Source organism: Pelobates fuscus, chromosome 2, assembly GCF_036172605.1.
Source record: "Pelobates fuscus isolate aPelFus1 chromosome 2, aPelFus1.pri, whole genome shotgun sequence".
In the NCBI taxonomy this organism is placed as follows: domain Eukaryota; kingdom Metazoa; phylum Chordata; class Amphibia; order Anura; family Pelobatidae; genus Pelobates; species Pelobates fuscus.
The window spans coordinates 54,461,989-54,488,654 of NC_086318.1; the positions used below are offsets into that span (position 1 = coordinate 54,461,989).

A 26,666-nucleotide genomic window follows, 5' to 3' on the forward strand; every position below is an offset into this window, starting at 1 on the left:
GAGCTACTCTCTTCTCATACATAGTATGATGTGCACTTTTATGGCAATTTATAAAACATGCTCCATTCCAGACTAACATTCTACAGCTTGCTGTAGAAGATATTTTGACCACTTATTAGTGCTTGGCATTACTGTAGTGAACGATGTTTTAACTTGAGAAACTATTTTGGTTTTTAAACCATGTGTCTGATGAGCCAACTAACAGTCCGTATCCGAACAACCTGCTCAGGGACTTAGGTTTGTCAAGGGCAAAATCCGAACTGCGTGGTGCACAACTGCAAAGATTGTGGTGTGCGCTCCCTAGGTATAATAACTTCTGGCTTTCAAAGCCGTCAAGAAACATATTTTTTGCACAGGACAAAAACCAAATTTATTGTACTGACATTTATGGGCTGTTCTTTGGGTTGTGAACAAGATCCACAAACATGGTGACTATTGATTCATCAGTGTTAGAGGGAAACTCCAGTGCCAGGAAAACAATCAGTTTTACCTGAGGCCGTCCAGCGACGCTCTAGCACAGATTTCCTGTGCTAGAGATCAGGACCACTCCAATGGGCAGAAGTGGTCTGGGTGCCAGGAGTGTCCCTTTAAGCATCCATGCAACCACACATAAGAGTCACATCAACCCCTTAAGGACACACGACGTGTGACACGTCATGATTCCCTTTTACTCCAGAAGTTTGGTCCTTAAGGGGTTAAAAAGGATTGGTTACTCCATAAGAATTTGATTCAATGAATATTTTTGCCTCCTCTTTACCTAAAACTGGGACTTATGAAAAATAAATAAACCCATTATGCGATTAAACACATTATAGTCCATAAAACGAAATGTCATGTTTCTCAAAATTCCTATGCGATTTGGAAGTACTGTAAATATATTTGTGTTCACTTTAAAGAAGTCTAACATATTCACCAGTTTTTTTTCAAGAAGAAAAACTTGGGTGAAATAAGTGCTAGAGTGGGTTAAAGGGACACTTCACACACCCAATATAAAAATGTATCTGATAATGCCTTAATGGCAATTCGCTGGGCAGTGGAGAAACATTATGGCATCACTGACTGTCACTTTAAATATACATAACTTATAAAACAGTTTTTTGGTTTGCCTGGACTCTCCTTTTAAATAGTCAGAATTTAGGGTTTCCAGATACTATGGTTTCCATGTTGCCGGGATTGCAAATCTTCATAGAAACCTTATTAATAAATAAATAATATTTACAGCACTTTCTGTTTCAATAACAACCAGTTTATTTTCGCAATATAAACAAATCAAACAACATTTACAACCAAGAACTTTAAAAGTAGAGTTTGGTCCATCCAAACAATGTACGTATATACACAATCTACAGAAATGGACTTTCCCCGTAATGTAACATAATCCACGTTTGGCGTCTTGGCTTATTACAGTGGTTCCCAACCCAGTTCTTAAGTACCCCCTACCAGTACAGGATTTAGGGATTACCCTATTGTGCCTAAAGTGTTTATGTTTCCCACCCCCCCAAAAACACCTTAGACACAGGGTAATCCATGGACCCTGGACTATTAGGGGGTACTGGCTTGTGATATGATCATGTAACAGGATAATGAACGCATTTTCAGTCTACTCTCATCCAGGATTTAGGGGCACTTTAGACACGCATTCACAGTTAAAGTTGGCGTTATGTGTATGTTAGGTTCCCGATAGTCATGGTGGATGAGCTTTGGATCCAAAAAGCAGGATGGTAGAAAGTTAAATAGACATGATCGTATAAGTCAATTCCTGGTTTAGTGAGAGCTCGTTGCAGACACGTCAAATAAGAATATATTATTTGTAAAATGGATTGGCTGGGCACGTATTTGAATGTGTACACAAAGAATGACAACTCCAACATTGGGATCGTCTCTTTAAAGGGACACTATAGTCACCTGAACAACTTTAGCTTAATGAAGCAGTTTTGGTGTATAGAACATGCCCCTGCAGCCTCACTGCTCAATCCTCTGCCATTTAGGAGTTAAATCCCTTTGTTTATGAACCCTAGTCACACCTCCCTGCATGTGACTTGCACAGCCTTCCATAAACACTTCCTGTAAAGAGAGCCCTATTTAGGCTTTCTGTTTAATTAAAGGGAGACTCCAGTGCCAGGAAAACGATCCGTTTTCCTGGCACTGGAGGGTCCCTCTCCCTCCCACCCACCAATCCCCAGTTACTTACCTGAGGCAGCGACATGTCCCACGTCGCTGCCTGCTCCTTCCCTGCCGCTCCTCCTACTGGCTCCGTCGGCCGGTGGGCAAGACTGATCCCGCCCACCAGCCGAGGAGACCTAATGCGCATGTGCAGCAATTCCGCGCATGCGCATTAGGTCTCCCCATAGGAAAGCATTGAAAACAAATTTCAATGCTTTCCTATGGGGATTTGAGCGACGCTGGAGGTCCTCACACAGCGTGAGGACGTCCAGCGACGCTCTAGCACAGGTTTCCTGTGCTATGAACCAGGAAGAGACCTCTAGTGGCTGTCTAGAAGACAGCCACTAGAGGTGGAGTTAACCCTGCAAGGTAATTATTGCAGTTTATAGAAAACTGCAATAATTACACTTACAGGGTTAGGAGTAGTGGTAGTTGGCACCCAGACCACTCCAATGAGCAGAAGTGGTCTGGGTGCCTACAGTGTCCCTTTAAGATTTTCTTATCCCCTGCTATGTTAATAGCTTGCTAGACCCTGCAAGAGCTTCCTGTATGTGATTAAAGTTCAATTTAGAGATTGAGATACAATTATTTAAGGTAAATTACATCTGTTTGAAAGTGAAACCAGTTTTTTTTCATGCAGGCTCTGTCAGTCATAGCCAGGGGAGGTGTGGCTAGGGCTGCATAAACAGAAACAAAGTGATTTAACTCCTAAATGACAGTGAATGGAGCAGTGAAATTGCAGGGGAATGATCTATACACTAAAACTGCTTTATTTAGCTAAAGTAATTTAGGTGACTATAGTGTTCCTTTAACCAGGCAGTAGAGCTCTCTCAGAACTGATTTTCTGACAGTTTTCACTATAATAAAAACGAGTCAACAACGTTGTATTCGTTAAAGCTATACTGTGCCCAATGATATCCAATGGGTTTTAAAGTGTCTAACATTTAATCACATAAAATACAATTTATAGTGGAGATGGTGGGCAAAGAACATGAAAAAAATGAGAGGCCCAACACTGATAGGTCTACATTACAGGACACCGACATTCAAAATAAATACTTTAACATCAGTGTTCCATGTCTAGTGTAGCTTTTAAAAATATACATTATATGTCAATTATTAACCAATGGCATTCAAATACATCTTTAAAGTGGTTTTAAGAACTATTTTACGTTGTGTAAACACTTTCTCGAAGAAAAATAAAGGCATCCTGTGCAAACATCATAGTAATCCAAATTATCTGCAAAAAGAACTCCGACTGCATATAAATCAGTAACAGATACATTCTTTGCCTCCTCTCCGATATCTATCTTTGTTTTGGCCATCACCGGTACAGAGCTCAGCTGGTTATTAATCAACCTTCTTAGTCTTCTTCCTGTATTTTAATATCGCCACCGTCACCCAGATGTTGAGAATTAGCATCACTACAAACCGCAGAAGGACTGGAAGAAGAGACAATCCATTAAATACTGTGATACGACAAGTTAATGGAGGTAACGGCTAAAATTCATACTCTGATGTTCTGATAGTAAACTGCAGACAGAATCCGAAAAGAATGCTTCGCAAAGACTATTACAGAACTATTCACTGCAAAACAGCTAAACTTGGAAATAAATAAAAACATATTTTATGTCAGCCATTCTAGCCTAAAATGTAACATTCACTTTGCATCCCCCACAATTCACACCTTCGTGAATAGCTCTGATGGTCTGTCTGACAAAGTACATGTCAGTCTCTCTGTCAATGGCAATATGTGCCAGACTGAATGTTTGTGCATTGGGCTACATAGCTATGAGATCTGTAAAACGTGTGAAATGATTTTGTCAACTGTGTTACGATAACTGGTTTTCAATTAATATTTTTATGACAAAATAATTACTATAGCGATTTAAAGTGGTCGTGGTGCCAGCAGTCTGTGAAATGGTTTACAGTGGTCATGGTGACGGCAGGCTGTGAAATGGTTTAAAGTGGTCATGGTGCGGGTAATCCGTAAAATGGTTTAAAGTGGTCATGGTGACGGCAGGCTGTGAAATGGTTTAAAGTGGTCATGGTGCCAGCAGTCCATGAAATGGTTTAAAGTGGTCATGGTGACGGCAGGCTGTGAAATGGTTTAAAGTGGTGATGGTGCCAGCAGTCCGTGAAATGGTTTAAAGTGGTCATAGTGCCAGCAGTCCGTGAAATTGTTTAAGGTGGTCATAGTGCCAGCAGTCCGTGAAATGGTTTAAGGTGGTCATGATGCTGGTAATCCATAAAATGGTTTAAAGTGGTGATGGTGCCGGCAGTCCATTAAATAGTTTAAAGTGGTGATGGTGCCGGCAGTCCATTAAATAGTTTAAAGTGGTGATGGTGCCGGCAGTCCATTAAATAGTTTAAAGTGGTCATTGTGCCAGCAGTCTGTGAAATGGTTTAAAGTGGTCATGGTGTCGGCGTTTCGCTGTGAAATGCTGCACATACAGAGTTTAACCTCTTGGAGGCTGGAGGTGTAACTCCACTTCTGGCAGCGTCATTTGGGCATCATTAGCTAGCCAGAAGAAGGGTTCAGACTGGACAATGTCAATTTTGTAGACATTTTTTTGTTTTGCAGTGTGCCATTGACTGGGAAAGAGTGATCAGCTGATGCTCTCAGCCAATGAATGGCAACTGCTTCAGCTTCTGAAGCTCTGCGAAAGCTGGAAGTGCCCAGTGGCAGCCCCCGTTACCAAAAACTCTCATATCCACTACAGTGGGTTGTAGTAGTTATGGTGCTCATAGTACAATTTTACAGTAAAGTATGAATCCTAAAAGTGTATTACATTAGTAATGCCCAGCTGTAAAACGATTGATGAGACATACCAGCATTATCTCCCGTTGTGAGTAAAGTGGTAAATATCCGAGCTGTAAAACACAAACATGGCATGTGAGATGTACACTGCAATTTACTACACAGCAAATTATCTAGGAGAATTTATGTATATGGCGATTTCTGAATTAACGGGGCCTGTTGTGTTCACGAGCTTTACTTCATTAAAAAAAAAAAAACACTATATAAATTAGAAATTAGTATTCGAAATACTGGATCGTTCAGAAAATATAAATCTTTTTTTAAAGAATTGGACCTTCCCCACAAGTGTCATTTAATCAGCACAGAGGATTGAGTGACAGTGGAGAACAGGAGAGTCCTCCTACAAGAGGTTCTCCTGCTCTTTCACAGTGATTACAGTTTATGTGCATTGCCCAATTGTTTGACTGCATTTCCTATCATCCTTGGCTGGCAAGCTGCTATACTACAGGTGCCAAACTTTTGGGTGTCGATTTCTGCACATCTGACAAATGTGTTGGGTCCCCTGGGCTGCAGCAGGATCATAGAAAATGTAATCTTAGCAAGAAGAGGGTAGGTTCCTTATACAGTATGAATGAGTTCATGTTTAGCATTCGAGCAGTCAATGCTAGTGAGATGGTCTTACTGCCACAAGTATAAGAAGCAAGGGCCCACGTCAAGGCACTAGCATTGCCAGAGTCCTTGGTCTGCCACAGATACTGGAGCTGAAGAAACTTGCTGGATGCACTAATCACCGTGCACAAATTCTGCAGAAAACAAACAAAATACACAGTATGTTACATCAGTCTGCTGTATATTTTCATGTAAACATTACTGGCAAGAGGATTCCAAAAATTACATTAGGGATGCTCCGAAATGAAACCGAAAATGACAGAGTGACTGAGGGAGGGGGTGACAGAGTGAGGAAGGGGGTGATAGAGTGACACAAAGGGGGTGATAGAGGGAGGGGGTGACAGAGTGAGGAAGGGGGTGACAGAGTGACTGAGGAAGGGGGTGACAGAGTGACAGTGACTGAGGGAGGGAGTGGCATAGTGACTGAGTGAGCAGGTGAAAGAGTGACTGAGGGAGGGTGTTAGTAATACCTTTGTTTCACTGGTGGTCCGGTGGGCTGTCCCTTTAGTCTGCAGCTCCGCCGGGTGTGAGCTACAGATTGTGCTGTATCTCGTGATATCCAGAAGTCAGAGCGTTGCCGTGGTGACCCGTGGCAACGCTCTGATTGATCAGAGATCGTGAGATACAGCACAGTGTGCAGCTCACACCCTGCGTAGCTGCAGGCTGTGCTGGCTCTCTCCCCTCCTGATTTTCAGCAGCTTTGACCCTTTTTCAGCCGAAATAGTATAGGCCCGTTTTCGGCCGAAAATTTCGGTGCATCCCTAATTATAATAATTCCTTTTTTTTTTTTTTTTTAACCAACAACCCAATTCTGCCATAGAAAACACTTGTACAGGAAAGACCGTCTAACACAAAGAGAAAGAGTTATAGGATTATTCAATATGGAAGTGATTTGAATCCAAATCGCAAAACTGAGACTGAGACTTAACTAAAATAGCCAAGCTGAGACAATTTTTCCATACCGGTCATTGGAGCTTTAATTTTTCCATTCAGATATTAATTCACTACAATAGTCAATAACCCTGAGAAAAGAATGACAAAATAAAAAGATACCATCCAAAGCAAACTCGCCAGGTAAAGGCTGCCAACACAAAATCCTAACCTGTTCGACAACTTGAAGGCACTACCCAGAAAGCAGTACTAACATTCCATAAGGAATAACCCGAGGCCTTCACAGTTTCCTTTCCTTTTCCATGTGTTTGTGGCAGGCAAGCCGTACAAATAATTCGAGATATAACAAAAGCTGAGGGGGGCTCTTGCTCGAAACATGTTAGAGTCTGAAGAACATTTACTATGAATTGACAAGTGAACTGCCACTTTTAGGCTAAACTAGCCAAACCAGAATTTCTCTAACTGTTATGTGTCCAGGTCTGAAAATGGCTATTCTCTGTGCATTACCAACAAATCCCATTTTTAAGGCATAAACCCGTCCTATAATCTCATTTTCTTTTCCATATTCAGTGTAAGAGGGTCACAATGTTAGACATTTTAGGGTTACATTTGAAGTGTCCTGTTTCACTACTCCGACACCTTAAATTGGCAAGTTTACTATTTTTTTGCGATGTCCCCACCCTGCATATTGTATATTGGCTACAAAGTAACATCTCAATGTGACGATGTGAATTAACATCTCAATGTGACATTTCAGCAACGCACACAGGGAAGACATGGTGTTAGAATAACGTTGGCTCTTATAAATGGCAGAAATATTTGATGTTTTTCTTTTACAGAGTGGTAGCCATATAATGGTTTTTCAGATCACTGGGGTGTGGAAACAAAGGGAAGAGTAGTTTTTATTATGAAATTTTTATATTATTAAAAGGGACACTAGAGTCACTAGTACACCTACAGCTTGTTGTATTTGTTCTGTTTTCTAAAATCATTACCTTCAGGCTTTTTGCGGTAAACAGTCTTTTCATAGAAAATGCAGTGTTTACATTACAGCCTAGGGATAACTCCATTGACCATTCTACAAATGGCTGCCTGAGGTGCTTTCTGGGGCAGTGCTGCACAGTGTGACTGACATTCAGTTTCTCCACCCTCTACATGGAGACACTAAACTTTCCTCATAGAGACGCATTAATTTAATTCTCTATGAGGAGATGCTGATTGGCCAGGGCTGTGTTTGGCTTGTGCTGGCTCTGCTCTGCCCCTGATCTGCCTCCTTGGCAAACTCAGCCAATCCAATGCTTTCCTATGTGAAAGCATTGTGATTGGCTTAGATAACCACTTCTGATGATGTCAGCCAAGCAGGCAGATCAGGGGCAGAGCCAGAAGCAGCAGACTGGACTAAAGGTAAGATTTTGGGGTTGTGGTTAATGAGGGGCAGGGGAGCTAGATGGTGGCTCACGAATACAGTTTTCCTGACCCGATTCAGTTTTCTCTCAGGAATCCCAGAATATATTCAAGACTGGCTTAGCAAGAAAACCAATGTGGGAATGACAATTTAGCTTTAACAGGATCTTGCAGTTAGTAAGTCAGTCAGTAGGACACAACTAACACTGACTGTCTATCAAAAAAAAATAAAAAAAATCACAGACTGGGAATGGGAGAGTGAGCCAAAGGCCAAAGACTGACAGTGCAGATTTGGCAGGGATATAGTCAGCCAAAAGTAAAACTTACAACTTTTGCAGGAATAGTGTGTTACTATATTGCATCGATGACAGCACAGATTCAAGACCAAGGTCAATACATATACAAATAAAGTCTCAGCACCCAGAAAAGCGTCATGCCTCTCTTTCCAGCATATATAAAATGGCCATAAGAGGGTCACAAGAGAAAGGAAAGGTGTCAGTCGGCCAGAAAAGGAGGGAGTGTGTATATGACAATAACGAGTACTGGTCTCTTCTAAGGTTTCTCCAAGCACCAGGACCACGTCAGTGACCTTATGTTATCATAGTGCCTGGAGTCTGTATGTGCAGTGTTATACTGTTAAAACACTACACACACAGAGATTAATCCCTCTCGCGACGTTCTTAACCAGGGCTGGATAATGTCAATTCTGTGCAAAACTGGCGTCTGAAGTCAGAACATACAGCAAGCTGGTGCCCTCCCTCCTATACCTTTCCCTCAATTCATCCTTCCTGACCTCAGCCAAGGAGGATTGAAGTGAAAGGAGAACTTGGACTTGGCGATACAACAGAGGTAAGTTTTAGTGTTTCTTTACATATGTACGTTTTTGTGAGGAGGGAAAGGGGGTTAACCACCTCAGAAATGGTTACTCTAACCAGAACCAATGTATTATGAAAACACCGTTTTTTTGGTTGGAGTAATCCCAAAGTCATTACAGAAAATACAGGAGAGACTTAAACAACTTAAACATTTAGTTTTTCAAAAAGCACTGCTCATATGCCAGCCATCTATGATAAAATCCCTACAGCAATCTTTCCAATGGAGGCTACAAAGCCAATAATTCTCAGTAGTGGCTGTTAGTCACACAGAAATAGCTAACCGGAGGAGTATGACTCAGAATGATAGAAATACACACATATTTTACCCAAATATCCAATTGCAAACAGACACATATATATATCAACCTGTCGTGTTACAGATGTCCAGAAGACTAGTTAATAGTTGTGTGTGTTTGATTCTGTCAGATTACGCATTATTTAGACATATGGACACAACCCACATTCCCATTTCCAAGTCCTTTATCCGTATAATTAAAACTCACCAGAGCTAGGTCGATTATCCATTTGTGGAGCACCAGAAGATTCCACATGGCAAAGAAACTTTTCTAAAGTTAAGGTGAGTAATCACAGATAGATAATATTGGTTTTCCAGTCCGGAATACGGTGTCCTTGCAATGGGTAATGTGTGGGATAATAGAAACCGAGCGGATATCCTGATGCAGGATACACAGACAGGTCCTGAGACTGGCATAACATACTTTATTTAAGATGTACATCAACACGTTTTACCAAATCCCAGAGACTGCAAGAACCACATGCAGGGTAGGTATACACTCAGACTCTTCGTACATGAGCACCCGCACTAATCAGAGCAATTCACGTCAAACGTCCCAATGCACACAGCACTTCCACCCACCTTATATCTGTCACACTAGACATGCTAATGAGCGTATACGTGTTGTACGTGTTGTGTTTCATTGAGAGGCTAAAGCACATTCTAATCGGATGGTCTGCATGAGGCCACATGATTGAAATAGCCGAGTGTTACATACTTCTAAACCCTGAAATGTAAACATTGCTGTTCTGCAGGGTTAAAGGGATAATATGGGCCTCAAAACAACTTTAGCTAAATGAAGTGGATTTGGTGTACAGATCAAGTCCCTGAAATCTCATTGCTAAATTCTCTGCCATTTAGGAGTATAATCACTTGTTTCTGTTTATGCAGCACTAGCTACTCCTTCTCTGTCAGTGACTGAAACAGCTTGCATGAAGAAAAAAATCATAATTTCATTATCAGATATTAACTTATTTTTGAAGTTTTTATCTCCTGCTCTGTAAATTGAACGTTAATCACACATAGGAGGTTCCCGCAGGCCCTAGGAGGCAATTAACAGAGCAAGAGGTCTTTTCTGCTCTCCCTTGTCAGTCAATTCTTCTCCATAGAGTCTATTCCAAAAAAATGACAGACAAGTGGGAGAGAGACCTATTTTTAAATAGTTTTTTTTCTCTCTCTCCCAATCTATACATTTGTTAATAAATCCGCATGGCACAGTGTATAGATGAAACTCTTTAACCGTGAAAAATCTACTGAACTACTAAAAAATATATATATTTTTAAGTGTTCTGCTATTCCAAACCGTTACAGCAGGTGCTATTTAGTACAGAGAGTCACTGGAAATGTTCTGTGCAAGTCCAATGAAATATAACTAGTATGGAATCAATACGGTGTCGCTGATTTCCTGAGAACTCTTTAGAATATATAAAGCAGGGGTAGGCAACCTACGGCACTAGTGCCATGCACGGCACTCGAGGTGTCTTTGCACGGCACTCGAGGTGTCTTTGCACGGCACTCGAGGCTGCTAGAACCAAACACGCTCTGGCCTATCAGGAGTCCCAGTAAAACTTCAGATATCTGCTAATACGAAGAGGTGGTGAAGGACAATCCTCAATTTATGCATGGCAGCACATAGAGATCACTTCACAGCACATCTGAGATCACTTCCTCCCAGCACTTGTGAATGGGAATCCACACTGTAGTAGAGCAGCCTGCAGCTGATGTTGCAGCTCCTGTCCTTGACCTGTACCTGGCCAGCCTGGTCCCCACTGGAACCCACGGAAGTCACCCACACTGCTAGATATACACAGAAATGCAGAATAACAGCCCACACAGAAACATACACACAATCCCCACAAACGCAACACCACAAACAATCCACACACATGCACACAACCCCACATGCAGCCTCTCACATGCAATACCCCAAACAGCCCCCAGACACTACTAAACACACAATGTGACATATCCATCCACACACAATTATGTATCATACACGATACCATAAACTGCTAATGAACATATACAATATAATAGCTCACATACGCACAAATACCACGATACAAAGCAATTACAGTAAAAATAACAAGCAGAATACGGCAGCATACACACCTCAATTTAGAAAAATAGGATCGGCACGCTACGGGACCTCACAATCCTATATCGGCACAGTGCTGCTAAAAGGTTGCCTACCCCTGATATAAAGGATACATGCCGGCATACGGCATCGCATTTTTCAAGCTTGCGCAGTAATGAAAAATAAACAGTAAAAGAATCGCATCTGAAACACAAAACATTCAATGTGAACTCTGAACTGTGCAGATAAGGCGACAAAATATCGAACTTTCTTAAAATGTAAAAAGCCCACACCTTGTGCAATGAGGATTGGGTACTCCAGGTAGGTCTCCATAGGGTAGTCATAGTAGATTTGATATCTTAGAAATACAATGAATCTGGAAAGACAGAGAATATTGTCATGTTACAGGAGTAACAGATTAGTTACATCACTTCGTCCACTCAATCCGGACACAGGGTATCACTTCTTCCACTCAATCTGGGCGCAGGGTGTGTATAGGACTAACGTGTCTGATGTCACGATGTTAACAGGACACAATCTGGTCTTCATGTTTATTTTTATCATTATTCTGTTATATAGTAAACTGTACAACATACCATGGTGTTAGAACAAGAAACCCACACAGTTTGAACATTTTAGTTTAATCAATTCTTGGAAAAATAGTACATTTCCAGACGTATATCTGAATGTATAGTTTGATTTCATGGTCAGTCCTACTCGGATTGTGATGAGTGTTCATATAGCATAGAGCCCAGCATCCCACATCTAAACAAAGAAAGGGATGTATGCTCTCTCTTTCAGGGTAATTACTAACGTGATAATAATTCAGGGTGAATTTCAAATGGAAGGCCAGAGTAGCCAAACTGAAAGCACAGCTGAGTTAGAGAATGTTTCCAGTTCGGCTATGTGTCCTTACATTATACGTTCACTTGGAATTCTCACTTTGTGAATAACCCTGGCTGTGTATTTACCCTTTTACACAGCTACTTTCTCTATGCCAGGTTAGTCTTTTCCAGCACACCATTACCAGCTGAGTCTCTCCCACATACAGTGCATGATATCAGAGATCCTGCCCTGTGATCCCATGTTACATACAGTGCGGTGTGTGACATTCCTCATTCAGTGATCCCATGTTACATACAGTGCAGTGTGTGACATTCCTCACCCAGTGATCCAATGTTACATACAGTGCAGTGTGTGACATTCCTCACCCAGTGATCCCATGTTACATACAGTGCAGTGTGTGACATTCCTCACCCAGTGATCCCATGTTACATACAGTGCAGTGTGTGACATTCCTCACCCAGTTACCCCATGTTACATGCAGTGCGACATTATTATATCACCCAGTGATCCCATGTTACATGCAGTGCAATGTGTGGCATTATTATCTCGCCCAGTGATCCCATGTTACATGCAATGCTGTGTGTGACATTATCTTGCCCAGTGATCCCATGTTACATGCAGTGCATGACATTATTATATCGCCCAGCGATCCCATGTTACATGCAGTGCATGACATTCCTCACCCAGTGATCCCATGTTACATACAGTGCATTGTGTGACATTATCCCACCCAGTGATCCCATGTTACATACATTGCGTGACATTATCTCACCCAGTGATCCCATGTTACATACAGTGCAGTGTGACATTCCTCCCTCAGTGATCCCATGTTACATACAGTGCATTGTGTGACATTATCTCACCCAGTGATCCAATGTTACATACAGTGCAGTGTGTGACATTCCTCCCTCAGTGATCCAATGTTACATACAGTGCATTGTGTGACATTATCTCACCCAGTGATCCAATGTTACATGCAGTGCAGTGTGTGACTTATTATCTCACCCAGTGATCCCATGTTACATGCAGTGCAGTGCATTACATTATCTCACCCAGTGATCCCATGTTACATGCAGCGCAGTGTGTAGTCACACACTATTATCTCACCCAGTGATCCCATGTTACATGCAGTGCAGTGTGTGACTTATTATCTCACCCAGTGATCCCATGTTACATGCAGTGCAGTGCATTACATTATCTCACCCAGTGATCCCATGTTACATGCAGTGCAGTGTATTACATTATCTCACCCGGTGATCCCATGTTACATGCAGTGCAGTGTATTACATTATCTCACCCAGTGATCCCATGTTACATGCAGTGCAGTGTGTGACTTATTATCTCACCTAGTGATCCCATGTTACATGCAGTGCGTGGCATTATCTCACCCAGTGATCCCATGTTACATGCAGTGTGTGACATTATTATCTCACCCAGTTATCCCATGTTACATGCAGTGCTGTGTGTGACATTATCTTGCCCAGTGATCCCATGTTACATGCAGTGCGTGACATTATTATATCGCCCAGCGATCCCATGTTACATGCAGTGCAGTGTATGAAATTATTATATCGCCCAGTGATCCCATGTTACATGCAGTGCATTGTGTGACATTATTACATCACCCAGTGATACCATGTTACATGCAGTGCAGTGTATGGAATTATTACATCACCCAGTGATCCCATGTTACATGCAGTGCAGTGTGTGACAGTATCTCGCCCAGTGATCCCATGTTAAATGCAATGCAGTGTGTGACATTATTATCTCGCCCAGTGATCCCATGTTCTATGCAGTGCAGTGTGTGACATTATTATCTCGCCCAGTGATCCCATGTTACATGCAGTGCAGTATGTGACATTATTATCTCGCCCAGTGATCCCATGTTCCATGCAGTGCAGTGTGTGACATTATTATCTCGCCCAGTGATCCCATGTTCCATGCAGTGCAGTGTGTGACATTATTATCTCACCCAGTGATCCCATGTTCCATGCAGTGCAGTGGGTGACATTATTATCTCGCCCAGTGATCCCATGTTACACGCAGTGCAGTGTGTGACATTATTATCTCGCCCAGTGATCCCATGTTCCATGCAGTGCAGTGTGTGACATTATTATCTCGCCCAGTGATCCCATGTTCCATGCAGAGCAGTGTGTGACATTATTATCTCATCCAGTGATCCCATGTTCCATGCAGTGCAGTGTGTGACATTATTATCTCGCCCAGTGATCCCATGTTCCATGCAGTGCAGTGTGACATTATTATCTCATCCAGTGATCCCATGTTCCATGCAGTGCAGTGTGTGACATTATTATCTCACCCAGTGATCCCATGTTCTATGCAGTGCAGTGTGTGACATTATTATCTCACCCAGTGATCCCATGTTCTATGCAGTGCAGTGTGTGACATTATTATCTCGCCCAGTGATCCCATGTTACATGCAGTGCAGTGTGTGACATTATTATCTCGCCCAGTGATCCCATGTTACATGCAGTGCAATGCGTGACATTATTATCTCACCCAGTGATCCCATGTTCCATGCAGTGCGTGACATTATCTCACCCAGTGATCCCATGTTCCATGCAGTGCAGTGTGTGACATTATTATCTCGCCCAGTGATCCCATGTTCCATGCAGTGCAGTGTGTGACATTATTATCTCACCCAGTGATCCCGTGTTCCATGCAGTGCAGTGTGTGACATTATTATCTCACCCAGTGATCCCATGTTCCATGCAGTGCAGTGTGTGACATTATTATCTCGCCCAGTGATCCCATGTTCCATGCAGTGCAGTGTGTGACATTATTATCTCGCCCAGTGATCCCGTGTTCCATGCAGTGCAGTGTGTGACATTATTATCTAGCCCAGTGATCCCATGTTCCATGCAGTGCAGTGTGTGACATTATTATCTCACCCAGTGATCCCATGTTCCATGCAGTGCAGTGTGTGACATTATTATCTCACCCAGTGATCCTGTGGTGGAATCTCGGTAAAAATAAATTTAGTAGGCCGAGATTACCACGTGGCATGTGTACGTGCATATGCTGACGTATCGATCAGTTGGTTGCACGAGGCAAGATACGATCAGTAGTGTACGGAGCATGTGCAAGAATACAGGATATAGTATTCCCCCTCCTCCATTGTGCTGGACAAGCCATGCGGTCAAACAGGAAGTTAATTCTTATTTGTGTTGATTGGTTAAGAGAATGTGCGGGGGAGCTTAATATGGGAGGAGTTATATGCCTATATAAGGAGCCTGCACTATTGTCCGGGGCTCAGAACTTGCTGTATTTTGGTGACATTAGTCCCTCTGAGTCCCGATCGGTGATCCAATAAAGAATCTCTTCCTTCCTGAAGAAACCTGTGTCCATCTCTCTGTGCTTGGCTTCCGTCAGTTTCTCCGGTATCATTTGGTGCGTTGGCCGGGAAGCTCATCGTTCAACGGTAGCTGAGAGGCAGAGGCGTGAGACGGTCTATCTTTGCCCACGTTCTCTACGGCTGCACCCCTGAACTTCTGCGTGGACCTCCCTTCGTCTCGGCGCCACTGGGCCGTTGTCCAGGAGATCATCGGCCTCTACGTGAGAAGTGCTGGGGTGTCCCCGTCGATGAGTGTGAACTCAGGTTCAGGAACGAGGAGGTAAGATAACTGCTGTTTTAGACGGCAGGACCCACTAGGGGTATACCGATTGTGCGGTAGGCCCAAAGGGGTTTTGAATCTGTGTATCTGCCCCCTCTGTCGGAGGGAAGGAGCGAAGGCGCACCGCTCGATCGAACGCTCTTTAGTCAGACCGTTTGATTTGGTTAGTCAGGCGGGGTTCTGGTGTAAATAGCCCTAGCCGGACACCGGTGTCTTGTCTAGACTAGCGTTCTAGGGTGTATATTACGTTCGCTAGGTCGGAGGGACCGGGAGACTAAGCGGCGCCTGTGTAAATTCGGTTCGCTAGTTCTCATCCTATCTGGGCTAAGTGGGAAGGCGTGTAAATTTGGAACCCACTAGACTTTTGATAGTGCGACTAAGAGGCGCCTGTGTAAATTCGGTTCTCTAGCTCGCTATATATGTGGTGATTGGGCAGTGTGGCTAACCAAAACGGGTGTATATAGTTTTAGGTAGTCCATTCAAGGTACTGGCCAATAGTTTAGTTGGGAATTGTAAATGTGTTAACGATTGTTTTAGTAAAGTGTATATCTTGTTAGATAGCGCGAGCTCAGCCGTCTAGCGAGAGTGTTAATAGTGTGTTGCTGTATTATAGTGCACGGTACCATAACCCTGTATATTTACTGACACTGTATATAAGTACTAATCATTGTCGTCCATTGCATGTTTAACACCATAACCACTAATAATTGTATTGTGACCTTAACTTGTGCTTTGACCTATGCTAACCGTACTGTAACCGCTATTTGTAAAAGACGATGTTACTGGGGTGTGTTATAGACGGGTAATTCGTATATAGAGAATTATAGCGTGGGTGACTGTATAGTTACGCCAAAGGGCATAATATTGATTATATAGTGACTGGTGTAACAGCTGTGTGTGTACGGGAATTCCCTGAGTGTTTATTGTTATTGTGTACGTTTCACTTGGTAACCGTACCACGTGGTGCTGTTGCCAGAGGAAACGGGTGTGACTGTTGAATAGTACGCGTGTATAGTATTCGTTGTCGACGACGTTCCATTGTTAAGTATGGGTGCGTCGCAGTCAACGATTCCGGATCCCTTAGGTTGTATGGTGAAGAATTTTAAAAAGGGATTCAAAACTTGTGATTTTGGGGTTAAGATGTCTCCTGTACGTTTAGTTACTTTGTGCACTAGGGAGTGGCCTACTTTGGTTGCGGCATGGCCGCCACGTGGCAGTTTGGATCTAACTCTGGTACAGCGCTTACACGTGGCTGTATCAGGTAGGCCTGAACTTTACGGCCAGTTTCCTTATATTGACTGTTGGAGACAGGCCGTAAATGACTCGCCAAGATGGCTCCAGACATGCCACGAGGAGCAGTGTCGCCTCATGGTAGCTAGGACTTGTTCGTCCACTAGGACTGGTGTTAGGCCCATTTTGGACACGCCCCCTGAGTCCGAGATCCCTTTGCCGCCCCCTTACTTTCCGTTAAGAAGAAGTGACGCAAACGCAGGAAGCCCTGCACCCCTCCCCTCATTACCCTCATCCACTTCCGCTTCCTCCTCCAGTACAGGATCCACCCCCCCTCGTACTAAATCTCCCCTTCCGGAACCAGAACCCACCCCCATTAAAAACGAATATCCTGATTTGGCGCCACTTCAGACTTCCGGTCAAGCTTCATCTAGCTCGGCTCGAAGTGTTTTATTTACGACCTTTTCCCAAAACCAACCTCCCACATCCCCATACCCTACCTCTCCCCGACCGGAACCCATGACTGACGCCTCTCTACGTAGCCCCATCCAAACCCGACAGTTGACTGGTGCCCAACAATTAAAGCACTATCAGATGCCTCTTCGCCTAAATCCCGGGTCAGCTTATATCGATGCCGCAGGTCAAATGGCACACGCTGACCCAGTCTTCGTATATGTCCCATTTACCACTACCGACCTTTTAAACTGGAAGACCCATAATTCCTCGTATACTGAGAAACCACAAGCCATGACTGATCTGTTCACCTCAATAGTACAGACGCATAATCCGACATGGGCTGATTGCCAGCAGTTATTAATGACTTTATTTAACAATGAGGAAAGGACAAGAATAAATCAAGCAGCCATTAAAGCATTAGAAGATAGAGCCCGTGCTTTGAACCAAGCTAATCCAGCAGCATGGGCCGCAACACATTATCCCAACACTGATCCCGATTGGAACGTAAATGGTGCTGATATGGTTCAACTCAGAGCCTATAGAGACGCTATAATTGCTGGCATGAAAGCAGGAGGAAAGAAAGCCATTAACATGTCAAAGACAGTTGAGGTGATCCAGAAAAGCGATGAAGCGCCCAGTGTCTTTTATGACCGATTATTGGAGGCATACCGCTTGTATACCCCCTTTAATCCGGAAGACGCAGACAATTCCCGAATGGTTAACTCCGCCTTTGTCAGCCAAGCATACGGAGATATTAAGCGCAAGCTACAAAAGTTAGAAGGGTTTGCAGGTATGTCCATCACCCAACTAATGGAGGTAGCTAATAAGGTTTATATGAACAGGGATACAGAAAGTAAGAAAGAGGAAGAGCGCAAGATGCGTAAAAAGGCTGATATGCTAGCGGTAGCGATCGCAGGCGTAGATAAACGGGGCCCAGATAGAGGCAATAATAGATGGAGTAGGGAGCCTTTGAGTAGGGATCAGTGCGCGTATTGCAGGGAAGAAGGGCATTGGAGGAACGAATGTCCGCAAAGAGAGCAGTACGAGAGAGACCAACCCAGGGCAGGCTACGGAAACTTTAGAGGCAGAGCGAGAGGTAGAGGAGGCCCCGGAGGGAGTAATGGTTATAGAGGGAGTAATGGGAACAGAGGAAGTGTTAGGGAAGACAGGTATATTCCAGCAGCGCAAAGGTCCCGCGATAGAGAAGGTAGGGACTTCGTAGGATTGGCTGACACGGTCATGGAGGACTATTGATACCGACCGGGCTCCATCCCCCTTGGTCGAGCGGAGCCTATGGTCGATGTATCAATAGGGGGAAAAAGGAGTGCGTTCATGATCGACACTGGTGCTGAACATTCAGTGGTGACTAATCTAGTTGCTCCTCCATCTGGAAGGACTATTACTGTGATAGGAGCAACTGGAAGAAGTGCTGAAAGACCGGTTCTTAAAAGTCGACTCTGTACATTGGTAGGCCACGTAGTAAAACACCAATTCCTTTATATGCCTGAATGTCCAGTCCAATTGCTGGGACGTGATATGCTATCAAAATTACAAGCGCAGATTACGTTCCTACCAAATGGAACAACATCCTTAAAGTTTAATGGACCTTCAGGTATTATGACTTTATCCGTACCAAAGGAAGAAGAGTGGCGACTTTATACAGTGTTGACTAGCCAAAACCCTAGGAGTGATGAGACATTATTTAACATACCAGGAGTTTGGGCAGAGAACAACCCACCAGGACTGGCCCGCAATATTCCACCTATAAAAATTGAACTAAAACTTGGGGTTTATCCAGTGAGCCTAAGACAATACCACATCCCACAGAAGGCTAAGAAGAACATCCAATCCTATCTGGATAAGTTCATACGGTATGGTATCCTAAAATTCTGTACTTCCCCCTGGAACACCCCATTGCTGCCTGTTCAAAAGCCCGGTACAGATGAGTATCGACCTGTGCAGGACTTGAGAGCAGTCAATGATGCGGTTGTTAGTATACATCCAGTTGTACCCAATCCATATAACCTGCTTGCTTTAATTCCGGGCGGGGCTACTTACTTCACAGTCTTAGATCTCAAAGATGCCTTCTTTTGCCTCCGAATTGCCGCAGAAAGTCAATGTATTTTCGCTTTCCAATGGGAGAACGCTGTAACGGGCTCAAAACGCCAAATGACTTGGACAAGACTGCCCCAAGGGTTTAAAAATTCACCTACCCTATTTGGTTCAGCCCTAAGTCAAGATCTACTGGATTTCGAGTCTATCCCAGGAGAATGTGTATTGTTACAATATGTAGATGACTTGTTGATAGCAGCAGTTACAAAAGAAATCTGTCAGCAAGCAACGCACGATCTACTGCACATTCTCTGGAAGGCAGGATACAAGGTGTCCAGGAAGAAGGCTCAGTTGTGTTTGCCAACTGTCAAGTATCTGGGATTCCATATCTCTGAAGGTCAAAGGATTATGGGGCCAGAGAGAAAAGAAGCTGTCTGCCAAATACCAATACCCAAGAATAGAAGACAAGTGCGAGAATTCTTGGGGGCAGCAGGCTTCTGTAGGATATGGATTCCCAGCTATGCGATACTAGCAAAACCTCTGTACGCAGCTATCAAAGGTACAGAGCACGACCCCTTCTTATGGACCCAAGAACAGCAAACGGCATTTGAAGATGTGAAGAAGGCTTTGATGAGTGCCCCAGCATTAGGTCTACCTGATCACACACGACCATTCTACTTATATGTACACGAGCAAAGAAGAATGGCTGTGGGAGTATTGACACAGTACTTGGGATCATGGCAAAGACCTGTTGCCTACATGTCTAAGCAACTGGATGCAGTGGCCAGCGGACTTCCACCTTGTCTAAGAGCCGTAGCTGCAGCCGCCCTGCTAGTAGCTGAAGCCGATAAACTCACTCTGGGTCAAGAACTTTATGTACGAGTCCCACATGCAGTACAGACGTTGTTGGATTACAAAGGAAATCATTGGTTTAGTAACAGCCGTATGACCAAGTATCAAGCAATGTTGTGTGAAAACCCAAGAGTGCATTTAGAGACTGTAAACACCTTAAATCCAGCTACCCTTTTGCCACAACCTACTGAAAGTCAACATGATTGTTTGGAAGTAATGGATGAAGTATTCTCAAGTAGACCAGATCTTCGTGATTTTCCCATCCAGAACCCCGATGTTCAATATTATACCGACGGCAGTAGTTATGTGAAAGAAGGGATCCGCTATGCAGGATATGCAGTAACAACAATAGACAAGGTGATAGAAGCTCGGCCACTGGCGAAAGGAACATCAGCACAAAAGGCAGAATTAATAGCACTGACACGAGCGTTACAATTGGCTGAAGGTTTAAGAGTGAATATCTATACGGACTCTAAGTATGCGTTTTTAACCACTCATGCCCACGGAGCTTTGTATAAAGAAAGAGGACTACTGAATTCAGAAGGCAAAGAAATCAAGTACGCAGCTGAAATCCTACAACTATTGGAAGCAGTGTGGGAGCCGAAAGAAGTCGGTATCATACATTGTCGAGCGCATCTGAGAGGAGATGGTGATGTAACCAAAGGAAATCGGATGGCAGATAGTGCAGCTAAGCGTGCTGCTGAATCAGGAAGACAGGAGTATGTGGGGCATATAGCTGCTCTAATACCAACCCCACTGTCTCAATGGACTCCAGTTTATACAACTCAAGAAGAGGAGTGGTTAAAGACTGAACCGGGAAAGTATTTGGAGAACAAGTGGTATCAGCTAGAAGATGGAAGAATAGTCATACCAGCATCACTAGCGGTAGAAATTGTCCAAAATTATCACAACGGGACACATTCTGGGAGAGACAGTACTGAAGAATCTCTCAGGAAACATTTCTACATACCAAGATTGTCCAACTTGACTCAGGCCATTGTACGCAGATGTGTAACGTGTGCTAAGAATAATGCAAGACAAGGACCAGTAAAGCCACCAGGAGTCCAGTTTATGGGGGGACTCCCCATGTCCGATCTACAAATAGACTTTACAGTGATGCCTAAATCGGGTGGACATCGTTACCTGCTGGTAATTGTGTGCACCTATTCAGGCTGGGTAGAAGCATGTCCTACTCGTACAGAGAAAGCAGGAGAAGTTGTGAGATTCCTGCTACGAGAAATAATACCCCGATATGGACTACCCTGTTCTATAGGATCGGACAATGGTCCAGCTTTTGTTCACCAGTGCCTACAACAACTGACTCATATGCTTGGTATAAAGTGGAGGCTTCATACTGCATATAGACCCCAGAGTTCTGGTAAGGTAGAGAGAATGAATAGAACTATTAAGAACCAGTTGGCTAAAATGTGTCAGGAAACCCAACTTAAGTGGAACGTTCTCTTACCTATAGCTCTATTGCGAATCCGCAGTACCCCTACCAGAAGGATGGGCCTCTCTCCTTTTGAAATTATGTATGGACGACCACCTCCCGTACTTGGTAACTTAAGGGGGGATTTGAGTCAGTTGGGAGAAGGAATTACTCGGCAGCAGGTTGTAGAGTTGGGTAAGACTATGGAGGAGGTACAGAAATGGGTACAAGATAGATTACCTGTGAATATTTATCCCCCTGTTCATAGTTATCATCCAGGAGACCAAGTGTGGATTAAAGAGTGGAATAATGTACCGTTAGGGCCCAAGTGGAGAGGTCCTTATGTTGTTCTTTTGTCTACCCCTACAGCGATAAAAGTAGCAGAAGTGACTCCGTGGATACATCACTCCAGGGTTAAACCAGCAGCAGTCGATTCTTGGCAAGTTACAGCAGATCCAGAGAATCCCTGCAAGATCCGGTTGAAACGCACTACTCAGTCGGAGTAACGAGGAATTATTGTGGATTACAAATTTTATTGTTACAGGTGTGAGTGAGAAGGCCATAATAAAGCCTGTCCGCTTACCAACACATAGTGTATAAGCCAGGAAAGTCTCGAAGGGACACCTGTGAAGACGAGCAGAACTCCATTCCCTGCAGCCCTCACATCCTGGAAGCTGAGGTTCCATCGCACGGACGAAGACTGAGGATGATGGCGAAAGATGTGCTTTTGATTGTGTTTATTTATATGTGTTTTTATATTCAGGAAGGTAGAGGTACCGACACTCCTAGCTGTGAGGTATGCATTAAGACTACGAGAACAGGTAACCATATTTCCCAAACCCTAATTTGGCATTCACAATACGAGTGTAAAGGAGATGTATCGAGATGTAGATACTTAAATATAGACTATAGTGTGTGCCATTTAGGAGTAGGAGAACCTAAGTGCTTCAGTCCGGAGTATCAACCTCGTACAATTTGGTTGACTCTCAGGAATGGAGATCCTCAGGGGACCCTAATTAATAAGACGGTGTTAGAATCCGTACATTCTTCGGGTGTTCTGCTATTTGATGCGTGTAAAGCGATATCGAGTGGTAGAAAGCCGTGGAATGTATGTGGGGATCTTAGATGGGAGAGGACGTATGGGTCTAATGATAAATATATTTGTCCCAGTAGTAAAAATAAATATGTAAGTCCTAGATGCCCAAATAAAGACTATAACTTTTGCCCATATTGGTCTTGTGTGGGGTGGGCGACTTGGGGACAGACAGTAGATAAAGACATGATAGTGACTAAGTTGCCGACTAGCCCTTATTGTAAGTCTATGGAATGCAACCCAGTCCATATACTTATTAATAACCCCGACACGTTCCTAGATAAGTATGGCAATTTATTTGGGTTTCAGATATACGGGACGGGTTTAGATCCTGGGACATTATTGTTTATAGGAATAGAGACTGATACGGTATCCTCCCAGACTCATCAAGTATACCATTCCTTTTATGAAGAGATGAGTATAGATAATAAGATCCCCCATAACGCTAAAAACCTGTTCATTGACCTAGCTGAAAGTATTGCCGGTAGTCTTAATGTTACCAACTGCTATGTGTGTGGAGGTACTAACATGGGAGACCAATGGCCTTGGGAAGCAAAGGAGGTAATGTCCGGTTCTGAGGCAGTTGACCAACTAATATCTACACAAGCCGATTATCATTTGAGTGTTAGAGGTAAATCTGAGTGGAGATTAAAGACCTCCATCATAGGTTATGTTTGCATAGCAAGGAAAGGAATAATGTATAATACTTCTGTAGGAGAATTAACTTGTCTAGGGCAAAAAGCTTATGATGATGATACAAAGAATACAACTTGGTGGTCGGCTTCAAATGTCTCAGAACCATCTAACCCGTTTGCTAGATACGCCAATTTAAAGGATGTGTGGTTTGATCTATCCATCACATCTACCTGGAGAGCCCCAGCAAATTTGTACTGGATCTGTGGTAAGAAAGCCTATTCGGAGCTGCCACAGGACTGGGAAGGGGCATGTGTGTTGGGTATGCTCAAACCATCCTTCTTCTTGTTACCGATTGAAACAGGTGAGACTTTAGGTGTTAAAGTGTATGATGTGAATCATAGGAAGAAAAGGGGACCCATAGAGATAGGCACCTGGGAAGATAATGAATGGCCTCCCCAGCGTATCATAGATTATTATGGGCCAGCCACGTGGGCTGAGGATGGTACCTTTGGTTATAGAACCCCTATTTATATGCTCAACCGCATTATAAGATTACAGGCGGTGGTTGAGATTATCACTAACGAAACATCACAAGCGCTCAATCTTCTAGCGAAGCATAACACCAGGATGAGGACAGCAGTCTACCAAAATAGATTAGCCTTGGATTACCTTTTGGCAGTAGAGGGAGGTGTATGTGGGAAGTTTAACCTAAGCAATTGCTGTCTTCAAATAGACGACGAAGGGCAAGCAATAGCTGAGCTTACTAGCCATATGGTTAAACTAGCGCATGTGCCTACTCAGGTATGGAAAGGGTACAATCCAAGTAGTTGGTTTGGTAGCTGGTATGAGTGGTTTGGAGGGCTTAAGGCAGTGGTAGGTGGAGTCCTACTGATTTTACTGTTGTGTCTACTCCTACCGTGTCTTATACCCTTAGTAGTTAGGTCTGTGCAAAGCCTGATAGGAAGTATAGCAGAGAGGAAGGCTGCTGCACAGATAATGGCGATATATAAGTATAAGGCTCTAGATCAAGGAGAACCAATGCAGGAAGATGAGTGTTAAAAGATTCACATCATAAGATAAGTCTGGTCTGGTTCAAGGTAACTTGCGGTGTAAGCAAAACTAAGGTTATGTGATGCCTCAAGTAATTGTAAAATATCAAGAGGCATCAAAGGGGGGAATGTGGTGGAATCTCGGTAAAAATAAATTTAGTAGGCCGAGATTACCACGTGGCATGTGTACGTGCATATGCTGACGTATCGATCAGTTGGTTGCACGAGGCAAGATACGATCAGTAGTGTACGGAGCATGTGCAAGAATACAGGATATAGTATTCCCCCTCCTCCATTGTGCTGGACAAGCCATGCGGTCAAACAGGAAGTTAATTCTTATTTGTGTTGATTGGTTAAGAGAATGTGCGGGTGGAGCTTAATATGGGAGGAGTTATATGCCTATATAAGGAGCCTGCACTATTGTCCGGGGCTCAGAACTTGCTGTATTTTGGTGACATTAGTCCCTCTGAGTCCCGATCGGTGATCCAATAAAGAATCTCTTCCTTCCTGAAGAAACCTGTGTCCATCTCTCTGTGCTTGGCTTCCGTCAGTTTCTCCGGTATCAATCCCATGTTCCATGCAGTGCAGTGTGTGACATTATTATCTCGCCCAGTGATCCCATGTTCCATGCAGTGCAGTGTGTGACATTATAATCTCACCCAGTGATCCCATGTTCCATGCAGTGCAGTGTGTGACATTATAATCTCACCCAGTGATCCCATGTTCCATGCAGTGCAGTGTGTGACAATATTATCTCACCCAGTGATCCCATGTTCCATGCAGTGCAGTGTGTGACATTATTATCTCGCCCAGTGATCCCATGTTCAATGCAGTGCATGACATTATTATCTCACCCAGTGATCCCATGTTCCATGCAGTGCGTGACATTATCTCACCCAGTGATCCCATGTTCCATGCAGTGCAGTGTGTGACATTATTATCTCGCCCAGTGATCCCATGTTCCATGCAGTGCAGTGTGTGACATTATTATCTCACCCAGTGATCCCATGTTCCATGCAGTGCAGTGTGTGACATTATTATCTCGCCCAGTGATCCCATGTTCCATGCAGTGCAGTGTGTGACATTATTATCTCACCCAGTGATCCCATGTTCCATGCAGTGCAGTGTGTGACATTATTATCTCGCCCAGTGATCCCATGTTCCATGCAGTGCAGTGTGTGACATTATCTCACCCAGTGATCCCATGTTCCATGCAGTGCAGTGTGTGACATTATTATCTCGCCCAGTGATCCCATGTTCCATGCAGTGCAGTGTGACATTATTATCTCGCCCAGTGATCCCATGTTCCATGCAGTGCAGTGTGTGACATTATAATCTCACCCAGTGATCCCATGTTCCATGCAGTGCAGTGTGTGACATTATAATCTCACCCAGTGATCCCATGTTCCATGCAGTGCAGTGTGTGACATTATTATCTCGCCCAGTGATCCCATGTTCAATGCAGTGCGTGACATTATTATCTCACCCAGTGATCCCATGTTCCATGCAGTGCGTGACATTATCTCACCCAGTGATCCCATGTTCCATGCAGTGCAGTGTGTGACATTATTATCTCGCCCAGTGATCCCATGTTCCATGCAGTGCAGTGTGTGACATTATTATCTCACCCAGTGATCCCATGTTCCATGCAGTGCAGTGTGTGACATTATTATCTCGCCCAGTGATCCCATGTTCCATGCAGTGCAGTGTGTGACATTATTATCTCACCCAGTGATCTCCAGGAGCACACTGTTCAGACTCACTCCCTCTGCAGACCTGGCTGCCATAATGGAGACTATTTGGGGGAATTTCAGCACCATGCATACCAGCAATGTGCTCCAGTTAGCAAATACCAGTAACTCTGTGTGGTACTCCATGTTGCAGCCAGTCTGACACTGACACAGAAAGTTAGAGCACTCTGGATCACTTCCTCTTCCTCTACACACAGGGCAGGGCAATGGCTGACTCCACCTTCTATCTGTCATAACAGGGAGACAGCATGCAGCATGGGACAACCCAAACCTGCTGGACTGCAACTCCCATCATACTTAGCATGGTACAACCCAAACCTGCTGGACTGCAACTCCCATCATACTTAGCATGGGACAACCCAAACCTGCTGGACTGCAAGTAACAACCATCATACTTAGCATGGGACAACCCAAACCTGCTGGACTGAAACTCCCATCATGCTTTGTATGGGATAATCCATCCAAACCTGTTGGACTGCAACTCCTAGCATGCAGCATTAGA

General features: G+C 43.7%; 1 protein-coding gene across 1 annotated transcript; it reads right to left on the minus strand.

Annotated features, from left to right (window-relative positions):
• Positions 1-2,901: 2,901 nt before the first annotated feature.
• On the minus strand, positions 2,902-26,367 carry SLC66A3 (solute carrier family 66 member 3). The gene is made up of 7 exons (XM_063442158.1): positions 26,142-26,367; positions 11,429-11,511; positions 11,270-11,339; positions 9,267-9,324; positions 5,607-5,727; positions 4,996-5,037; positions 2,902-3,605 (listed from the first exon to the last, which is right to left on the minus strand). The coding sequence occupies exons 1-7, from the start codon at positions 26,288-26,290 to the stop codon at positions 3,514-3,516; spliced, it is 615 nt and encodes a 204-aa protein (XP_063298228.1). The 5' UTR covers positions 26,291-26,367; the 3' UTR covers positions 2,902-3,513.
• Between the last annotated feature and the right edge of the window lie 299 nt (positions 26,368-26,666).